General features: G+C 43.3%; 1 protein-coding gene across 1 annotated transcript in view; it reads left to right on the top strand.

Annotated features, from left to right (window-relative positions):
- The first annotated feature begins 8,478 nt into the window (after positions 1–8,478).
- The window catches only part of UBAP2 (ubiquitin associated protein 2), a 95,388-nt gene continuing 83,095 nt past the window's right edge, over positions 8,479–20,771 (top strand). Inside the window, exon 1 of the mRNA XM_030466905.1 lies at positions 8,479–8,562. Coding sequence (XP_030322765.1) covers positions 8,556–8,562 — 7 coding nt within the window. The 5' untranslated portion in view covers positions 8,479–8,555. The remainder of the gene's footprint in view (positions 8,563–20,771) is intronic.

Here is a 20,771-nt window from a genome sequence, read left to right as displayed (position 1 = left end):
TGCTTCAAAGAACCTTCAACCTCCCAAAAAACAATTACTAGCAATTCTATTGGCCCACTTGTAGATAGTTTTAAAAGCACTAGCATGTGCTTATAAAAGTAGATATATTATAGATATATAGTATATATATATATATAATATATAGTAGATATATTATAAAAGTAGAAGTGTTCCAAAAATACCTGCTTCTTATTCCAAGGTGAAGCAGGGTGCTCTTGTAGTGTCACAGTGCGACAGAAGAAAAAGCTGGTTGTTAGCTTATGGACAAAGTAATGTTCAACAGTCAGGAATGTTTTTTATTACCAGCTCTGAGGTGTCTTCATCCAAGAGTTCATGAAAGCATAGAATGGTTTGGGTCAGAAGAGACCTATGGGCTGGAAAGCCCCTTTGATGATCCCCTAGCTCAGCCTGCAAAGTTCTTCCAGAATTGGCCATGAAAACTTCCAGCTTCACAGAAATTATGTTAATCTTTGGAAATTTTTGAGAGGCTGGAAGCATGACACTGTTTGAGCAGGGCACAGAGAGGTGACCAGCTACCTGCAGACTACTTGCCCAGATGTCACAGGCAAAATAATGGAAAAACGATAAGGGATTTGATTAATAGAGAATTGCAGGCTAGGGAGACAGTTAATGCCAGGCAACAGGGTTGTGTGGAAAATAAGTCTGTTTGACAAAAGCCTGTTTAATTCTTGGGAGACTGTTTGGCTGATAAAGGTATGAGTGGGCACATCACAGAATTAAGCCAGCATGACAGCAGAAGCTCAGCACTAGCCATTAGCAGGGCACAGAGTGTGCAGATTAACAGCTGCTAACATCCTCCTCAAAACAGATGTGTAATGGTGAAGTTCTGCAGGAGCTGTATCAGGCTGAGGTGAACTGAACTGCCTCAGCAACCTGGGAATAAGCACCAAACCACCGCAGATAAAACGTTTTGTGAAAAAGGTTGGAGGAATGGAAAATAACAATGGGGTTTTGGTGGCTGTACAGAGAAATTTCAGATTCTGTTCAGAAGAAAATGCATCACCTTTGTCATGCAGCCAAATTAGAAGGTGAGAAAACTGGGAACAAGGGCTGCAGGGGGCATCTACAGAAAAGGTGCTGTCTCCAAGCAGGCACTGACTCCAAAGGATGCTCAAGCTGTCTTAACATGAATTCCCAGGATGGTGCTGAGACATGAGGGACTAATGCAGCCTGTGGATGTTAGGAATGTTAATGGCCTGGGCTTTAGGAAGGCTGGGCATAAAGACATCACTACTGTTCCTGCCTCCAATGCCATCAATCAGTGAATGGCACCTTTACCAGAAGAGCTTGTTTTCACATCTGAAATAGCAAGGTTTTCAAGTAAATTGCTGGAACCTTGCTTCTGCATGCATATTCACACAATATAACCCACTGGGTCCCATTTCTAGGCAGCATCTTAATGTGTTTCACCCCAAGTCTAAATGCAATGCCTGGTATGCCCAGGGATTTGGCGACATCTGGAGACAACCTCACTTTGCATCCAAGATTTTCAGTGGTTTCACTATAACTAGACAGGATTGGTTTCTTTGTGTGGAGGCTCTCTGGGTACAGCTGGATAACATTGTCCCTCTGAGGCTGCTGGAGTACATTTTGGAGAAAAGCAGTGCTGTTGATACAGCTGCTGTGGGGAAAGTCTACAAGAACAGTTTGCAGAAAAGAGTGGCACATTTATTAGACCAGGTGATTTAACTGGGGAAAAAAACAGGCACAAAGAAAATAAAAACTGTAAATTGTGACTGAACAGCTCAGCTCAGTTAGCTGTCCCACGAGTCTGAGGGGCAAGGGTAGGGTAGTGTGGAATGTACAGCAGAGGATTAGGAAGAGGGAAGATATATTGCAGCCAGAGTCTGTAAGATACAAACACATGGTTTTAATTTCTTCCCTATAACACAGAAGAGCAGATTTCTGAGCAAGGAACAAGGTGATGTTCTGAACAGAAGTGGTTTTCCCTCATTCAGAATGAGACTGGCAAGTTTAACAAAGCACCAGGGTGGTGGTTTCCAGCCTGTGGTACCTGGGCTACAGGTGTTTCAGAAATCTGCAGTAGGTGATGAGAAGCAATCCTTAAGAAAGCTTAAACAGAGAGTCTGGCAGGATTTGCACCTGCACTACATTATTCCTTAGCAGTCAGAAAATGGAAAAGGATGCAAATTCTTGTAACAGCAGCTGAAGTCTTGACACAAGTGTTAGGTAGAATGTGCCTGCTGGGCTTGGTCAAATCTTCACTGTGTTTACTGCAGGGTCTCCTCTCCAAGCCTGATGCGCTGCGTGTCTGGAGTGAGGGTCAGTGTCCCCCAGTCTCCATCAACCTATTCTTTTAGCTCTCTGGAAGCTTTGGCAGTGAAATATGCCATTTTTGCGTTTGTATTTACTCCATGCTTAGCAGACTGGAGTCTACAGTGCTTTTGTCCTGGTATCCTGGTTTAATTTTCTCCTTTTCCAAATGCTCCTGGGCTGGATTCTGTGTGTATTCAGAGACACACTCCAGCTGGCACCACACCATCTGACTACAGCATCCCAAGAGCTCTCAGCCTTTGTTGATGAGTGCTGCACATCAAATATCCATCTTAATTAGCAAAGGATTGCCAAGTCATGATGAAAGAATGCTAATAGTACTGATTAAATCTGCACACATCATAGAGCTGCAGACATGTTTGTCACAAAGCTCGTGGAACTTTAGTTAAAGCTATAATTACTTTCCTCCCCCTAGTAGTAACAAAACAAAATATCAACAGCAGCCTCAAGAAAAACAACACTACCTGTGCACTGTTTGGTCTGAATTTCACCTTAGTGTTAAAGGACTTTCTGTCAGATTGGAAAAAAATGGTAATAGGGAGGTCTTTCTGCTCCTGTCTTAGCTGCTGCCCATCTATGTAATAAACATTTGGGTTAGTCCAGGACACAATCTGTCCCCTCTGTCTAAGCAGAGAAAGCAGAAACATGAATAACACTCATTAATTTTCAGGTATTCCTTAGGGCGAGATGATATTTGATGGTCTTTCTACTGACCTGGACAGCACGGGGTCAAAAGGCAGAGGATTAATAGCAAAAGGAAGACCACAGAAAAGGGGAAAAAACATCTGATGTACCACTGCCAGCACCAGGTGCTCCTGTCAGCTCCACCAGCCCTGCCTGCTCAGCAGAGCACCAAGCAGGGAGCAATTTCCACATGGGCTAAATGAGCTCTGCCTTAAAACACCAGGGAAGGGATGCCAGAAGGGGACAACTGATACATTTTTGGCAACCGGGGGTGCTGTACAGAATGTAGAAAATGCACAGCAAGAAAAAGCATATAGAGAGAAAGTTGTGGGTTTTTTTCCCCTTCCTGGCTCACCAGCTGAAAACTCGACTTCTTGGGAAGTCAAGCAACCTTCCTTTATTTCTATCTGTCCTGTCCTGTTTCCTTTAGGATGCCAGCAGCAGTACCAAGTGCTCTGACACACCTCAGCTCTGCTGCTTCCCAGCCATTCTCCTCCCTGAGTCCCTGGTGTAGTCTCATTGCCTTGCCCTTTGTGCAAGCTGCCATCCTTTGTCCTTCCTTTCCTCCATGCCAACAGGGCTCCTCTCCGTGCCCCACCTTGCGGAACAGTGTAACACTTAAAAGAAATAATGTAAAGCCAGAACTGGTTTTAATTTTCTGACTGCTTGGGCATCGCTCTCAGCACCTGTGGAGCCAGAACATGGAAAGAGCTTGATTTCCCCGATTATGTGGATTGTTTGGGATCTGAAACGGGTATGGGATGAAGCCCTCGAGAGGACAGCAAGAGAAGAAACAAGGGAGATCTTTAAAAGTCCGGAACTGTGTCAGCCCAGCTAGAATGTTGCCTAGGACTGAACCAGCAAATGCAAGGAGCACAACCCAGTAAAGTGAACAGGAACCTGACAGAAACCACTCGGAACCAGCACCACCACAACCCTGCAGGACGGACCCCCCCCTCTCATAAACTAAGAAATAAACCCCCAAAACTCGACAGCTCCTGGTTCGAACCCCTCCCTTAGCAAGTCCGGGAGGAACAGATCCGTGATTATCCAGCGTTCACCTTGTCCCCACACCCACCCGTGCCGGGGCCCAGCCTGTGCCCGGGGGCACCGGGCCTTTGCCTGACAGGAGAGCTGCGGTGGGGTCTCTGCTCCCCACAGAAACTCCTTCCCGCTCAGACCCCACAAACCTTCCCCAGAGTGACCCCAGGAACGGCTGCAGATCCCTCCCCTCAGACCCCCGGGGTCCCCTCGGGCAGACCGTGGGGTCCCTCGGGCAGACTGTGGGGTCCCTTGGACAGACCGTGGGGTCCCTCGGGCAGAACACGGGGACCCTCGGACAGACGTTGGGAGTCCCCGGGCAGACCCTCGGGTCCTTTGGGCAGACCCCGGGGGTCCCTTGGGCACACTGCGGGGGCCCTCGGGCAGACCCCGGGGTCCGTCAGGCAGACCACAGGGGTACCTCGGGCAGACTGCGGGGACTCTCGGGCACACTGTGGGTCCCTCGGGCAGACCCTCGGGCAGACTGTGGGGTATCTCGGGCAGACCCTCGGGCAGGATGTAGGGTCCCTTAGCCAGACTGCGAGGTCCCTCGGGCAGACCCCGGGGGTCCTCGGGCAGACCCTGGTGTCTTTTGGGCACACTGCGGGGGTCCCCGGACCAGACTCTCGGGTCCCTTGGGCAGACTGTGGGGTCCCTCGGGCACACTGCGGGGACCCTCGGGCAGACCCCGTGGGTCCCTTGGGCACACTGCGGGGTCCGTCGGGCAGACTGTGGGGTTCCTTGGGCAGACCCCGGGGTTTCCTTGAGCACACCGCGGGACCCCTCAAGCACCCTGTCCCCTCGTTCCCCCCCGGAACTGCCAAGCGCCAGGGGGGCGGGGCGAACCCTCCCCTTCCGCCGCGGAGGGGGCGGAGCCCCGGGACCACGCGGTGGCGTAGGGCGGGGAGGGCGTGGCCTCCTCCTGTCCGCCCCGCCCCGTCCCGTCCAGTCACGTGGTACTGGGGGGGGTGGAGTTGGGGTCGGCGGTCCCGGTGTTTGTATGGGCGCGCGCTGCCGGTGTGTGGAGGCGCGAGGCGCGCGCGCGCGCGGGAAGAGCTTTCGGGGCGGGGGGAGGAGGAGGAGGAGGAGGAGGAAGGGGGAGGGGGCGGGGGCAGCGAGGGCGCGCGCGCGCGGCGTCGCCGCCGCCGCGTCACGTGGCGGGGGAGCGGCCTCGCGCGCGCGTGGAGGAGGAGGAGGAGGAGGAGGCGGGAGAGAGGCGCGGGGCGGTCACGTGACGGTGGTGGGCGCCGCTGCTGCTTTGTGAGCACATTGGGCAGGTACCGCGCGCGCGGGGAGGGGGGGGGGCGGCTCTGAGGGGGGGGGGGGGGGAGTGAGGGAAGGGAAGGGAAGGGGGGGAGTGAGGGAAGGGGCCGGTGCCGCGCGCGCCCGCCCGCCCGCCGTGAGGAGGTGGGAGAAGAGGGGGAGGAGGGTGTGTGTGTGTGTGTGGGGGGGGTGGTCTCGCGCGCCCCCCTCCCTCACTGCCTGCCCCACGCGCGCGCGGCCGCGGTACGTGTGTGTGTGTGTGTGTGCGCGCGTGGGGGTGCGGTGGTCCCGCGCGAGGCCCGGTGCCCCTCCCCCCACCCCAGCTCTCCCCCTCTGCCCCCAGCGGTCCCCGGGGTGAGGGGGATGCGGGGGGAGCGACCGTTGCTCCCTCAGAGCACTGAGGCCACGGGACGGACCCGGCGCCGGGGATGCGGGGGGGGTGGGGGTGGTGACCGTCCCGTCCCGGGGCTGCTTCCCCGTCCCGGTGAGAGCTTTTGTCCGTCGGCGGGGGCCTGCCGGAACCGCCCCTCCCCGCTGGGCCTGTCGCCCCTTCCCGGCCTCGGAACGGTTGGGGATGGAGGGGGGGTTTGGGGTGGTGTTCGCGGCTTGTGAGGGGTGGTGGCTCTGCCCTACTTTTCCAGGCGGCCGCCCGGGGGAAGCTTCTCCCTGCCCTAGATTGTCGCCCCCCAGCCCCCCACCTCAGGGTCGCGGGTAGGAGCCGCTGAGTAGGCCGCGGTTGCCGGCGGTTCCCGCCCTGCTCCAGGCCCAGGCTTGTGTGGGGGAACCCACCCGACTCCCGGGAGGTGCTGGGAGAGGTGGGACAGCTTTCCATACTCTTCCGTTCTGGAGAAGTGGTCCTGCACCCCATTCTGCATGTATATCAACACCTCATTGCTGGAGGTTTCTCTCCTGATGGGTTTGTCCTTCTGGCCCAGTGGGATCAGGTGTATCAGTAAAGGGGGGTGCAGCTGGACTTCTCAGATGGGAAGTGGGGCTGGTGAAGGGGGTCGTGCCTTTGGGGTGCCTTCCTCATCTCAAGCCAAGCCAAAGGAGCTCTGTCAGCATAGGAAGGGAACAAGTGAGTGTGTAACTATTGATTCGTGACTAATGTGTAATAGCTTTATTTCCATGATGTCTTTCCCCATCCCCTTCCCAGATGTTCCCTTGATAGTGGAGACTAAGGAGGGGGAAGCGAGAGTAGTGCAGCCCTATCTCTTGTCACAGTTACAGAATTCACTGGCAGTGGCATGTCGGCAGCAAGAGTAGGTTACTTGAGGACATGGCAAAGAGTGACCCATTCTCTGTTGACCTGTGCCTAGTCCTTCCTCATCCCTAGTTATGTATGGTTGCTTAGAACTGGTAGTCAGGGCTATTGGTCTGGCTTATGTTACATTTAAAACAGACAAACAAAAAAGCTCTTCTGTATTTGCTGCTGTTGCTGAGGAAAACTATAGCAGGAAAGTGAAGTGGTAGGAACCTTTCTGCAAGAAACAGGATGTAGAAAGGGGCCTGGTGCATCTTTGAACCTGATGGCAAGGATCTGAACTCTGTGATGTGAGAGAGAGAAAAATCTGTGCTGAAATGTCTGCAGTGCTGTTGAATGACACCTGGGTGTCTCATGGAGTGAACCTGTTTCGAAGCTTCTCTCCAGGAGATGGGTTAACATCAGGAGGATGGACACAAGCAGTGCTGGGGAGCAGCATCTTGGGGTTTGGTGTGGAGCTATGTCAGGGGAAGCTCACAAGGGCCAGTCCTCTCCGTCTCTGGCCACCACACAGTGATCTCTCCCTAAGTCATCTCAAATTGAGTAAATGTTGGGTGTTTGTGGTATAGCAGCTGACCAAGGTGTTAGTCTCGGGAGGGGTGGTGGCTAGTGAAATGGAGCAGCCGTCCTGGCGGGAGGGCAGCTGTTTTTTTCAAGGAGAGAAATCGGAGCTGGATGTGAGTGAAGGGGCGGGGGGGAGGATGTGCAGGCCTGGAGGAGCAGCACTTGCCATTGAAACGGAGCCTTTCACAACAAACTCAGCGATAGCAACGGCTCAGCCTTCCTACACTTGGCTTTTTAGTATGTACCAGAACCTTTTAAGCAATTCCCTTGGTTGTATCACATTCTCTAGGGGAATCTGGGTTTGGATTCCTACCTAGCTAAATTAGTTTTTATACCTAGGCTCAATCTTGCTGTGGTGATTCGACATAACTTGTTTAAAGAATTTATTTTTAGCCTTACAGTGGGTAATTTGAAAGCAAGCAGGGCTAAGTCACTTTGCAGCATTAATGATGTTTGGGGGACTCCTGGAGGATTACATGGAGAAACTGGATTAACTGGTGTAAACCAATTTTGATGCAGAGTCTGAAAAATGAGCCAGCTTTTGTGTTTATAACCTCAACAATCTTGGTAACTTTAAGCAGGGAGGGAGGAATAGGCATTTGGCAAACTCTGTTCCACTTAGTGCTTATTGCAGTTTTGTCAGCATATTGATTAAACCAAGTGTTTATAGTAATAAAGACAATGGGGTGGAAATTCAGAAGTTGAGGCTGCTTCAGTTGCATTGTTGTGGCCAGCCTGCAGAACAGCTCCACGTGCCATAGCTTGCAAAAGGAGTTGACCATTCCAGGGTACTTTGGAGTTACAGACTTGCCACTAACATCTAAAGAAGTTCAGGGAACATCAGACAACAACAAAAGCTGTTTGTTACCACAAGCTATTATTCTAAAAAAAATTTTTTTGAGTTCTTCCAGTTTTAAACTACCCTTTTATAACTCTAGATGCAGAAGTTTTACCCTGTGGACTTTTTTTGTGATGCTTTCCTCATTCAATGCCACTCTTTGGTATGTTTTATGTTTGTTGCTGGTGTTCCTCTAGTGATACTGATCATAGTAGAAAGTATGCTGATTAATAGTGCTTGAGAAATGCGTGCATCATAGACTGTTAATACTCTGTCAGTAATTAGTATTGATACTGTTACTATTAATAGTAGTGTTTACTTGTACTTTCAGTAATGTTTAGTATCAATACTAGAAATAGGTGCTTCATGAAAGAATAGGAATACAAGTTTATATCTTTTATTAATCTGTTGATCTTTGTCTCTTCTTTGGTCAAAGCATATGAGCAGGACTCTGAAGACTTGTTTCTGTGCTTGAGTTTGCAACAGCTTCCCGTGACCTTGGTAAAAGAAAATCCAAGTGGCTTGTCCCCTTCATAACAGATGAAAGAAACTCAACATCATCTTTATATGCTCCAAAACTATTAAATGGAAGGTACTAGAGGAAATATAAGTAGTAGCCACTTCAGTCTTTTTATTCTGCTGGAGCTTTTTGTTGAATTTTTTAAGTTTTTTTTTTTTTCTTCTGATACAGTCTGGTAATTTGTTGCCCATTGCAGCCCATTGTGTCCTCTGCTTCTCAGAGAAGACCTGGTTTGGACTTGTACTGTTTTTCATATAATTTCTCTGAACACGTTGTGTTCATTAAAGTGAAAGCTGGGATGAAAGGTTGTGAAGTAGCTCATTTGCAATTACTTAAGGTTTGTATTTTACAAAAAACAGATGAAGGTTTTCTCCATTTTTCTCTGACATTAAAGTCCTCTGTCTTTCATTTTGGCTACCTGAACTGGGAGTTTGTTGGAGCTCTCTGCCTGCCTGCAGTCCCTTTCACAGGTGTTGGACCTTCAACCCTTTTCCCCCCATGGCTTCTTAGTGCTGCAAAGGGTAAACACTCTCTAGAGACAGAGAGATTAGAGGTGATACTGTCTGATGCCTAGGATCTCAGGGCTTGCTCAGCTTGCTTTTACGACTTCATAACTATTTTGCTGAGCATGTTACTTTATTTGTATCCTCTCTAGATTGCAGAACTTGTAAGATGGGTTATGTGAAAAACCAGATATGGTTATTTTTACTCTCAGTTCTCTTGAAATTGGCTTGTTTTTTTTTGTCCAGCTTTTTATGAAGTTACTGTGGCTTCTCTTGAAAGTAAACTTGTCAAGCTTTTTTCCTCTCCCTCTCCAGCTTCTTTTATCAGTCTTCCAAAATATGAGCTTGGAAGTGTCTTTAACCTGACTGATTGTTGTAGCATTTTGCATTATAAACAATGAAATGTTTCTCATATTGAGAGAGCCTTGATCTTTCTCCAGACTTACAGTTTGCCTGAAGTAGTACTCCTATGGTTAACTTTGGCTTGGTTTTTCTGTTTTTTTTTTTTTGCTTTGCTTTATCATACAGGAAGCAGAATTTATTCCAGATCTAAAAAAATAAAATAACCCACAGATTCAACAGGATTTCTGTTACAGTATCATTTAGTATTTGAATCTAAACTTAAAGAATATGAAAAAAACCTTTTCTTAATCTGCAGATTTGAATCATCAGGTTGCACTTTTTTAGGCTGGTTGAATGATGGCAGGGATGGGAAATCTGCCTTAGTCTGTTAGGCAGCTCTGTGATTGAAGGTATATAGTTTGAATTCAGTAGCAATGAGCATATTCCTAAATATTTTTAAGAGCTAGCAGTAGAGAAAGGAAGGTTTTTTGCAGTTTTACTGTGTGTGACATAGGTTTCAAAATTTTAGTTGTATATTTTACAACTAAAACACTGTTCCTGGAAGTAGGATGGTGCTTTAGAGACCATGTTGAAATTGCTTTTGAGCAAAGAAAACAAAGTGTTTTTTCTACTGTATTTGTTTTTTTAAGTGTTTTGAGGATGGTACATACAATAATAGAATGAAACATATGGCTTCTTGAAGTCTTTTATGCTTCCTCTTTCTATATGGTTTTAAGTGTCAACTGAATCATGGATATCTTATGGTAAATAATTGACCAAAATCTTGTATTATCACACTGTCCATATTTCCCTGTGTTTGAAGGCTATTGCTGTTATCTTTTTCTTTTTTTAATTCTTTCTGCATTTACATTCTTCCTTGATTTTCAAACTTTTATGTTGTCTTAGATGCAGTTTTAGCAACGTGAAACAGAAAGGAATTCTGGTGCCAAACCCTGCTCCGCTGTTAGGCTGTACATAATTAATCGTAGGGGAGAGATTCTGGACTGTGATTTTGATGGATTGTTCCCCAAGGGACAGATGTCTTCTGTTACTGGACTTTTATTTCAGCTTTCAGTCACACATTCTTCAGATCACTGACTTGTGATCCATTTTGAGACTGACATAAGCAGGACCTGGGTTACTGATGTTAACTTTGGGCGACTAAATGTGATGAGAGGGAGCAATGCTGCACTTCCTAGTCATGTGCCTCGTTTTCTTTTATTAGTCACTGAATGAATTTCTTAGTGTTTTGAACATGGTGTAAGTTCCAGGTGGTAGCTGTCTGAAATTCTATTTAGAGAAAGATTTAAATGGTGTTAAAAGCTCGATGAAAGCAATTTAATGAGTACGCAAATGTGTTTTTTCAGAATTTGAGGGAATCTTGTGGCTTCTGATGTACATCATCACTAACTTGTTTGGTTCTATGCTGCTTCCTGGTGTCCACATAGCAGCCATGGCAAGGGACTTTTCTTTGCATCTTAGGAAAAGACACTTACTATCCTTGAATAGTGTTTTGTTATGTCTGCAAGTATAGAACTCTTTGCAACTTCATACCTCAGACTCTAGTTTTCATTGTTTACCATTTTATCTGTTGATAGATGTTGTTGGATTTAAAGCCACTGTGACTTTTTTTCCTGCCTGTTTTAATTTAAAATAGACATTAACTTGATTTTCTTTATGTGTATCTGCCTGAGCAGAGATGGTGGATTTTAAGAACTGCCCTTAATGAAGCTTGTGGGGCATTTTAGATAGTAGCTTTTCAGTTGCATGACTTCCCTTTTTACTTCACTTAATCAGGCTGCCAGAGGTTGGCAAGGACCTCTGAAGGTCATCTTGTCTCTCCATGCTTGAGCAGGGTCACCCATGGCACATTGCCCAGGATTGTGTCTAGAGATCTTTCGAGTATCTCTAAGGATGGATAACTTGCACCAGTGGTTGGCCACCCTCATAGCAAAAAAAAAAAGAAAAAAAAAAAAAAGTTTCCTGATAATCAGGGAGAGCCTCTTGTTATTTCAGTGTGTGCCTGTCACCTCTGTTCCTGGTTACTGGGCACTGCTGAGAAGACCCTGTCTCTGTCTGTGCACCTTCCATTCAGGTGCTTATATTCATTAATGGGACCCCACACCCTCCCCCCAAAAAAGCCTCAGACAAACCTTTTTCTTCTCTAGGTTAAAGTACTTGATGTAGTCACATCTGTAGTCCTTCAGGCAAACTTAATGTCATACGGTCTTACATGCCTTTGGGAAGGAGGTGAATTTAGTAGGGGTGGTGGTAACAGTAATTCATAACTCTTGATCGGTGGAGAAGTGGGTAGTTTGGTACATGTGTTCAGAGAAGGTGCTGTGAAGATGCATTAAGTTGGATATTGCAAATCCAGATTAATTTCTGTGCTTGCAAATAAGGAGTAATTGTCTGTCTCTGCTGTAGCTGAACTGAAGGCTGTAATTCAGCAGTTCTGTAAGACAAGAAACAGGTCAAATGTTTGATTGTCTGCTAGTGATAAAATTGGCCAAGTCCTGTGTATGTTCTGTCTAGGAATTGTGTGGATTGTAAATGATGGTTTAATGTACATAGTGTTAAGGAGAGGTTAGCTGAGTTCTTGCTGTACTGCATATTGAGCTGTTCATTTAATGAAGTTGTGTGCATCAACATTATTTTAAAAGTACTTTTTAGTATTTTTTAATGTGAGTAAGCCCAAACTTTCATATAATTACGTGAGTTTAGAAATTAGAAGTTAACTGGATCAGGCTTTTTTTCCTGTTTTTGCTAACCCAGTCCTCTTCCTCCAAATTCCCAGGACCTCCACAATGTGGACAAAGGTAAAATAAAAGTTAGGTGGTTAAAATTACTTCATAGTTAGAGAAATTGAATCTGAGAAGTGCTGAGGGTCCGTTGTAGCACAGTCCTTTGTAATGAAACATCAGTGAGGTATCATTTCTCCTAGGGAACATATTTCAAGTATTTATGTGATGTCTCCTTTGCTGATACTGTTTGCTAGAGTGTGCTTCTGAGTACTTCAGTCATGGAATAGAGGGAAGTAAAAATGTGTAATGTTCATATTCCTTCTCAACAAATGAATCATTAAAATAACTGATCCACAGAAGACATCTTAAACATTTCACTGATTCTGGAATGAACCACCTACCATGACGAATGATAACACTTAGGTGAAAAAACCTCAGAACAATCCCTTTTCAGATGATTTAGTACGCAAGCGAAAATTGAGCTCAAAAACCAATTGAGTGACGCATCTTATCTTGCAGGCCAGAACAAGCAGGTTTTGAACATTTGAGTCAGACTGTGGTAACAAACCTTCCCCATCTAGCAAAAAAAAAAAACCAAGTAGGTGTTTGGGATTGGAACTGAAGGCAGGAGAGAACAAATGAAAGAATTTAGCAACTGGAGTCAGCTTGTTTTCCTCAGCAGGACTTTTGGGGAGCAGCGCGTAGCTTGGAACTGGTTTCATGGTCTCCTTTACCCTTCAAGATTTCCTTTATTGAGAGACCCTGATTGCTGGCATGCAACTCTGCCTTCCCTTCCAATTTCTTCATAGTATTGGAGAAAAGTTAGAAGCAGTTGTTAGCATTTCTTTTTGATGATACATTTTGCCCATGACCTGATAGGCAGGTCCCAATGCAGTATGTAGAGGAACAGAATGAATTGCTTGTGGATAAGCAGGAGGGCTCGGGGGTTAGTTACAAGACAGGTTTGGAGTGGGGGTAAAAGTTTCGTACTCTAGATCACTGTTAGGATGATTTGCTACTTTGTTTTTTCAGATAATCTGGTGTCTGCCCCATAGAAGTAGAAATCAAATCATTAATGCTTACTGAGAAGCCTTAGGTGTGTCTTTACAAACAAACAAAAATCCTGCTTTGATGAGCTTCACTGTAAGTGGGTGATGAAATCACACCAGGAAGGGTGAGTCCTGGTGTGGAATACCTGGGAAGAAAGAAGGGGTCTCTGTTCGGCCAGTGCATTTTCAACTGTTAAATCTGCCTAGTGGATTGTTTGATGCTGAGACTGTTTCAGTCTTTTGAAAAGATGTTGCTAACAAGTGTGTAGCGATTGGGACTTCCTTAATGCAACCTGGAAAGTCGCAACCCTGTTTTTCATCTTACTTCTCATGGTATTCCTGTACATGCAGTTTAGCTCAGCATTTATGGGTGCATGTACTGCAGCACTGATGAGCTGACTTTTTTTCCCAGAAGTTTATATATGAACGTACATGAAATACTTTCACAGGGTTTTCCTCAGATAATATTTTTGTTCTTTTTTAAGTGAGAAATGTTGAAGAGGAAGTGTTAAGATATCTCTTCTGTCACTCAGTTAGTGGGGAAAGTTAGTTCTATTTGAGAGTCACCTAGTCTTTCTGTTGAATAAAATGAGACAGTTGCCACCTCTTGCATTTCCTGAAAGATCTCAGCTTCAGACTTCTCAGTTTGTCTGCCAGGTGAAGAAGTGACTTCTCATAAGCATAGCTCAGACACCTTAGCTTTGCTAGAATATATATCTAAACTCTTAATATTTTATTATACTAATTACAAAAAACATTCATCTGGAAACAATATGAAAAAGACTGAAAATAGAGCTACACTAGGTTGGTTTGTTTGAATCTATGTTTAGGGTATTATAGCACTACCATATTTTATACTAGTGTGACATTAATTGCTAGAGAGGTGTGGAGCTCTGCTTTCTTTTAATCTTGAAGACTAGCTTAGGAAAAGTACTGTTCCAGGACTTGTTTTAAATTCAAGCAATTTGGCTTTTGAGATGCCTCAAAGTTAGTTGAAATACTGACTTACAGTATTAAGCCTCCTCCCCTGTATTTCAGAAGTTTTTAATGTTTTAAAAGAGACCTTAATTTCTAATTGAAAGAAAAAAAAAACCAAGAAGAAGATAGAAAGATGCCTTACTTTCCCAAAGGATATATAACATTAAGATTTTATTAGGCATCTGACCAGTTTAAAAGAAAAAATAAAGCTTCCCAAAAATTTGTCTTAAAGAAGATTCCTTGAATGTTTTCCAGTTGTATTTAAATCCAAAACATCACAGTTCTAAGAGTCTCGAGGTTAACCAAAACATTATCATATGTTTTTGGAACTTAGTCTTTCAACTCTTTTACAATTGATATCTAACTAAAGCTCTGGATGAGTTGTGTACAGTGTAAGAATTTCAGATTGTCATCACCGTACTTCTGACTCTTAATCAGCACCTCGCACGTCAGTCTTGTTAAGATCTCTACTGACAAGTGACTTCCAGATAAACGTTTTTTGAAGTTGTCTCTGAAGTAAAATTGCATCCTTTTGTGGATTCACAGTAGTGTATGAGGTTGACTTTTTTTTGTGACTCGCCAATTTAATCCTGATTTTTCTTCTCACTTCAGATTGCATTCCTTGAGGTCTTTGTTGTATTCCTTTTTTTAAAAAATTTGTTAGAAGCTGTGATAATTCAGTTGAGCAAAGGTTTTTTGTTCTCAAATGTGAGTGCATATTAGAATATACACTTAAGTCTGACCTTACTCTTGATATTTTGTGTTCTGGGGATTTTCTGGATTTTATGCATCATGTATGTAACACTTGAGAACTTAGAACAGTGTTAAGGGAAGTTACATCACTGGCTTTGGGAATGAGATAATCTATTTGAACATGCTTTTCGCTTCCCTTTCTTCTGTCTCTGGCAAAAAGTTCTGAAAAGAGTACAGAATCTTTTTCTTGGATGTATCCTAATTCTTCAAATGGACTTTCATAAATAAATGGGAGCAAAAATTCTACTCCTTAAATTTGATATTCTCAGCAGCTGCGTATGTACTCATTTATGTTTGAATGCAGTGCATTGAGAGCTGCTTTATCCCATTCTATCAGTCACTGGCTTTTCATCCTGCTAAGAAATGCCTGTGATGCAGCTGTGATCTCACAGTAACTTCCATGGTGATAAAAACTCAAGGTTCTTTTGGGTTGTCAAAACTAAGGTCATGCTATCACCTTGTGCTTTGGAGTTTTAGAGCACAGCATGAGTATTGGGTAACTGTAATTTTTCATATTTTAGACATGGGAAAATTAAGAGTCCATAAGGGCAAAATCTACTTGTATGAGGCATATATGCTTTAAAAAACAGCATCCAAAACTCCTGCAGAACTGCAAGTTTTCAGTGTTCTGAAGGTGAGACAGAGAACAACCTTTTAACAGTTTACTTTCAGCTTTGAGTGAATCCTACACTCTTAACTGTATGTGGGTCTTTGACTTTTTACTCTTATCAGAGGTGATGTGAATGACAAAGTGTATTTTTGCTCTCCTGATTTTTGTTTTCACCTTATTCCAGTTAATCAAGTTCTTACTATTTTTCAAAAGGCCATGTTTTGGACCATGTACTCACTGAACTTGGAAAACAACCAGTGTGTGTTAAATTGAGAACACATTTAACACATCATACTTCAAACTTGCCTGCCATGAGTTTCTCAATTTATTTACAGTGTAATCTTAGCTTTTCCAGCAAGTATTCATAACAATCCTGTTGTCCCAGAATTTTTACAAACATTCTGTAAATGTGTAAAAGGTATTATTGTCATGAGAAAGCTGTTACTTAAGTTTGTAATGCAATTTTAAAAACTTTAATATATTATCTTTGTTTCGGCTTGCCCATTCTGTGCTTCAACTTCTGCGTGCAGACAGCTTTTTGATTTGCTTGGAGAAAAGTGACATTGATAGCACGTCTTCTGCAGAAATGCTTTTCAAGTTTGCCATCGCAAAACCATTTGTTCAGTGAAGACTTTTTATGTACAATATGATTTCTAAGGCTGATACAATAAAATGCAATATTTTAATCTGTTGCTAGAGTTGAATGCGAGTTAGCAAAACTTGCGTTCCAGGTGCATTCTGAGAATTCACATATGCACTGAGGGTGAGGTGCTGCAATTAATATAAATAAGTAGCTATTTCAGAAACTTAAGGTGTGAATAGTGTAAGTCTGTTTTCTTTTGAACTAATTTCATCTTGCAGCAGAGTGCTTGGTCTTTTAGACCAATGGTTAAAATGGACAGTTGATTCATTTACTTATTGGGATATTTTATAAAGCAGATTTTCTACTCAGGAATTTTAGTATTGCATTGCATGGTATATAGACCTGGATTGCCTCTGTGGAATTGGGAGCTGTTAGGTTAGTGCAGCATAGTAACAAATAACCCAGCAGAATATAAAAATATGTTTGAACAGGCACGTAAGCTTTAAGAAAATAAGTGAATGGATTTCTGTGATGAGGGATTTCTCAATGGTCTATCAATAGAGGGGAAGCTTTTCTTAAAAGCTTCATATGTTCATTGAGATTTTGCAGACTTAAAAATTACTTGTGTTATAAGCTTGTTCAGCATGGAAAGAAGTAGTGGAGGACAGTGAGAACCTCCACTGTTAAAAAACATGTGTTGGTCAAACAAAATTTAAGTCAGTCCAGACTTGTAGAAAAAGGTAAAGATGGTGGTCTGGAACTTCATTTTAGAAGAAGCCTGTATGTGTTTCCTCCTCAGTTATATTGGAGAGAAAATAAATACTGATAAAACTTTGGGCACTTTGACATAGTATGTAACTTCTCTCTAGTACCTTTACAAAGTTTAAGAAAATACTTAGGTAGTGGGAGCTGAGTTTAATTTAACCTTTTTAATATTAAACACACAGCAGCAGCCTGGATGACTTTTATTTCTGCATTTAGATTTGAATTCTGTGTTGAGGTCTCTTAATTTACCTGCTCTTTTCTAGTGTGTAAAGAAGTTGCAAAGATTGTTAATGCATCAGCTCTTTGGGTAGCTTGGTACAATTTGGGTGCTGATCAGATAGACCGGATGTCACATTAATGTCTAGAATGGTGGAAGAGTAGGTGAATTTACATGTGACACCAAACTGAGAAGTTATGATCGTGACGAAAACAATTTTCAAACTCAAGTGGGAAAGTTTGGGAGAAAGCCACATTTCCTTATTGAAGCAAGCCAAGGGTGAATATCAAAAGCAAATAATAAACTCCACCTTGTTTAAAGCTAGACAAAATGCTAATGACAGCCGTGGCCATTGTAGGAATAATCCAGAGCTGGCAGAGAAATAAAAATGATCTCTAACAGCAGCTGCTTGTCTCGGAACACCTGACAATAATTTTGAAAAAAGGCTCAGCTTCTTACAGTGTTTCACCTTGGAAGTCTAAACTGACACAGAGGGACTTGAGTTTTGATCAAGATTTTATGCTCAGTAAAAGGATAAGACCATGAAAGAAGGAAATGTTTAGTACTGCCTTGGAAGCTATTGTTTCTTTTCCTTCTTCTGGAACCTTGTATTTGGAGTCATATATATCACTGCAAAAACATTAGGTTTTAATTTTTTGTGGATTTCTCTTCTTGCCTTTGAGAAACATCAGCCTGGGGGAAAATGATAGAAAGATGTTCTGGATTATCTTGCTTTATTTGAATGAGGTTTTTTTCAGAAAGACTCCTGATTTTAATTTTTTTCTGAAAATCTGAGTGTATCCCAAGCACTGATCTGTACTGGTCATCTTCCATTAGTATCTAGGTCAAGGACTGTTCAGGTGCAGGAATGATACCTGAGCTCTTTGTTGCTATCAAGACTCTGAAGCTTGAACCAAAACCCTGATCTCAAGAAGATTTTTTTAGCAACTTTTCTAGAGCTAGCCTTGCTGATTACTCATTGCATTCACTTTTATGTCACTTCTGGCTTGTAATTTAAACATTACTTTTTTGTGTGACAGTGTTGTAACGAGATCTGATGAGTGTCTAAATCTAAAATAATCCTCACCTGCAAAGAGTTGTTTTGTTTTTTTTTAATAGTGGCACTTTCTGCTTTGCTTCTCGTTTTCAGTTCTCCTGTGGATTAACTAGGTGCCCTTTTTTTTGATGCAGTTGCATGTGTTTCCACCAATGTGAGAACATAGCAAATGTCTCTGCTGTGGCGCTGCTATTTTTAGTCCTGTTACTTGTATCTGTTTCTATTCAAAGAATTCCTTTGGAAGCTGTTCCAGGAGATCGTGGTTTAGCGATGCGGGAGGGAGCTGGAGGGGGCAGGGGGAGCAGAAGCAACAGCATTCTCCTGAGCTGGAAGCAAGATGTCCTATGTCAAGTGCTGCTTCCTATGTGCCACCTTGCTTACAAAAACCCCACTCAAAGTAAATTTCCAATCCTGGGTGGCTCCCAGCTCATGTTAGCTATTTCTTCCTGTCATTTGCAGTACCTGGATTTCAACTTTAATCTTACTCTGTTTTTATTTTCTGTGTAAACAGCAGTTAATTTTAAGGGCTAGTTAGATATGGGTTGTTACATCAAAGTGAATAGCTGAAATGCGTATTTCTGCTGTTTAATAGCCAAAGCTGACAGTTCTCTGTACTTTTTCCCTGGTCTTGTTACAATTCAGCATCTTTTTTGTTCTGATACCTGTTTAATGTGGATTAAGCAATCCACACTGGTGAGTTTTTTTAAAGTTTTTTTTCTATACATAGTTTTTTTTTCTATAACAACTTTTTTTTTCTTTCCTGTTGCATGTATTACTTTTTGTTTTGGGTACATCCAGTTGTGTACTGTAATGCTTGGAATGCTAGGGTAAGGTAGAGGATGTAGGTGATTTTGGGCTGTTACCCAGAGCTTCCCCTGTAATGAGCACAATGGGATATTGTACAAACATTTCTTAATGTGAAATTGTTGAAGATCTGTATTGTCTTGATCACTTAAAACTGAACCTGATAAGCCATCAGCTGGTAATGGCTGTCTTTAGAGTGATGCTCTGGTGTCTACACTGAAGTAATGTCTCCATGGAGTGTCTGTGGCTGGTAAGGAGGAGTTCCACTGGGAGGCTTTTTAACTGTGATGTCTTATGCTTGGTAGTATTGGCAGACCACAAGCTTGTAGTGTCCTTGAGGGATGTTATAGCTCATGTTGTGTGTACTGTTACAGTTCAAACTCTTTTGAAAGTGTCCTGCACACACTGTCACTAGAGATGTGGGGAACAGTAGATTTGAGACAAGTCTATCACATTTAATACAGGAAGGTCGTAAGTCCTACAGCTTCATGGGAATACTTCAATCTTATCGGAGATGCTTTGGCTACTTAAATATTTTTTGCTTGTAGCATTGATAGCTTACCCAGAGTGTGACCCGAGATCTCATGTCTCTCCATATATTCTTTGAAAAAAGCATCTATAATGTGTTTATTTCATACTCTGCAGCTGTTTCCTCACCTACATATATGTATGTGTGTGTGCATTTGCGTGTCCTGAGCTTACCCAGGCTTTTAGCTGACCCTCCAAGTTCACCTCTGGTAGACTGGGAAGCTGTGCAAATTATGACAGTCTGCAGAGGCTTTGCCTTGTGATTTTTTTGGTGGAAGGTGCCATCTGAAGAACTTCCAAGTCACCCAACCCTGTCTTCTTGGGCAGGTCTGTCTGGATTTCCTCCTTTCACCCTCGGGGCACTGCTCTTAAGTTTTAATGAGCTGGCAGAAGGACCAAATCTTCTCAAGGTGGGGCTTTTGATAGGGAAGGGGTGGATGTGTATTTTTCCTGTGAAAGTGAAATTCAAATATGACCAGCAAAAGCACTGAATATTTAGTTACATGTACAAAATCATTAAAGATTGCTTTTGGTGGCTTAATTGCTTTAGGGTAGTGTGAGTCTTTAGTTTAATGTTCAAAACTGAGTGTAGAGAGATACTTCTGTGGCTGGGGGAAAGTGCTTTATTCTGGATTACCATAAAATGTGTTAGGCTACTTCCTAATGTTATTGATTGTAGCCTCCTCTTGTTTGGGCAGAGGGAGCTTCAAATTTTTTAAAGTGTATTCTTCACTGGATACCCTGTGGATTCTAACAGGTGTCCATTAAGGAATGCCCCACAGTAAAGGTGATAGAAGTCTGTATTTTCCTAGTGTATATCAAAAGAAAATGTATGCCAAAAAGATGGTGACAAATTCAAAGTCACTCTGCTGACAGAGTCCTTTCTTGGGAGACTTTAGTTGTAAAGATGCCTGTATGGTTTTTAATGTGTGGGGTTTTTTTGTTTGTTTTTTGTGGTTTTTTGTTTGTTTGTTTTGTTTTGTTTTTTGTTTTTTTTTCATTTTTTGCGGAGTGCCTGACCAGGATTAAGTCTTGCTATACTGGATCACAGTTAAACAAAATTTGAAACCTCACGTTTTACCTATGTTGTGAAATGCAAATTCCCTTTTCCTCATGAACTTGATCCCTGTCCCTTGTGTCATTTTCAGCAGTTGCATAGCCTCATAGTTTTCCACTGGATAAACTTATTCATCTGAATCACTGTTTTGTCTGAGGATTTAGTTTGCTCTTGGGTCAGCTCACTGAGCCCACTCCTCCTGCAGCTGCGTGCTCGTCAGTCTGATTGAAGGGAAGGAGCAGTATGGTTAAGGAGCAGGGAAGCAGGAATGCTGTTTCTGATGACTGCTCA

Source organism: Calypte anna, chromosome Z (genome assembly GCF_003957555.1).
Source record: "Calypte anna isolate BGI_N300 chromosome Z, bCalAnn1_v1.p, whole genome shotgun sequence".
NCBI lineage: Eukaryota > Metazoa > Chordata > Aves > Apodiformes > Trochilidae > Calypte > Calypte anna.
Note: the sequence above shows the minus strand (reverse complement) of the source record. Positions and strands in the feature narration are given on the sequence as shown.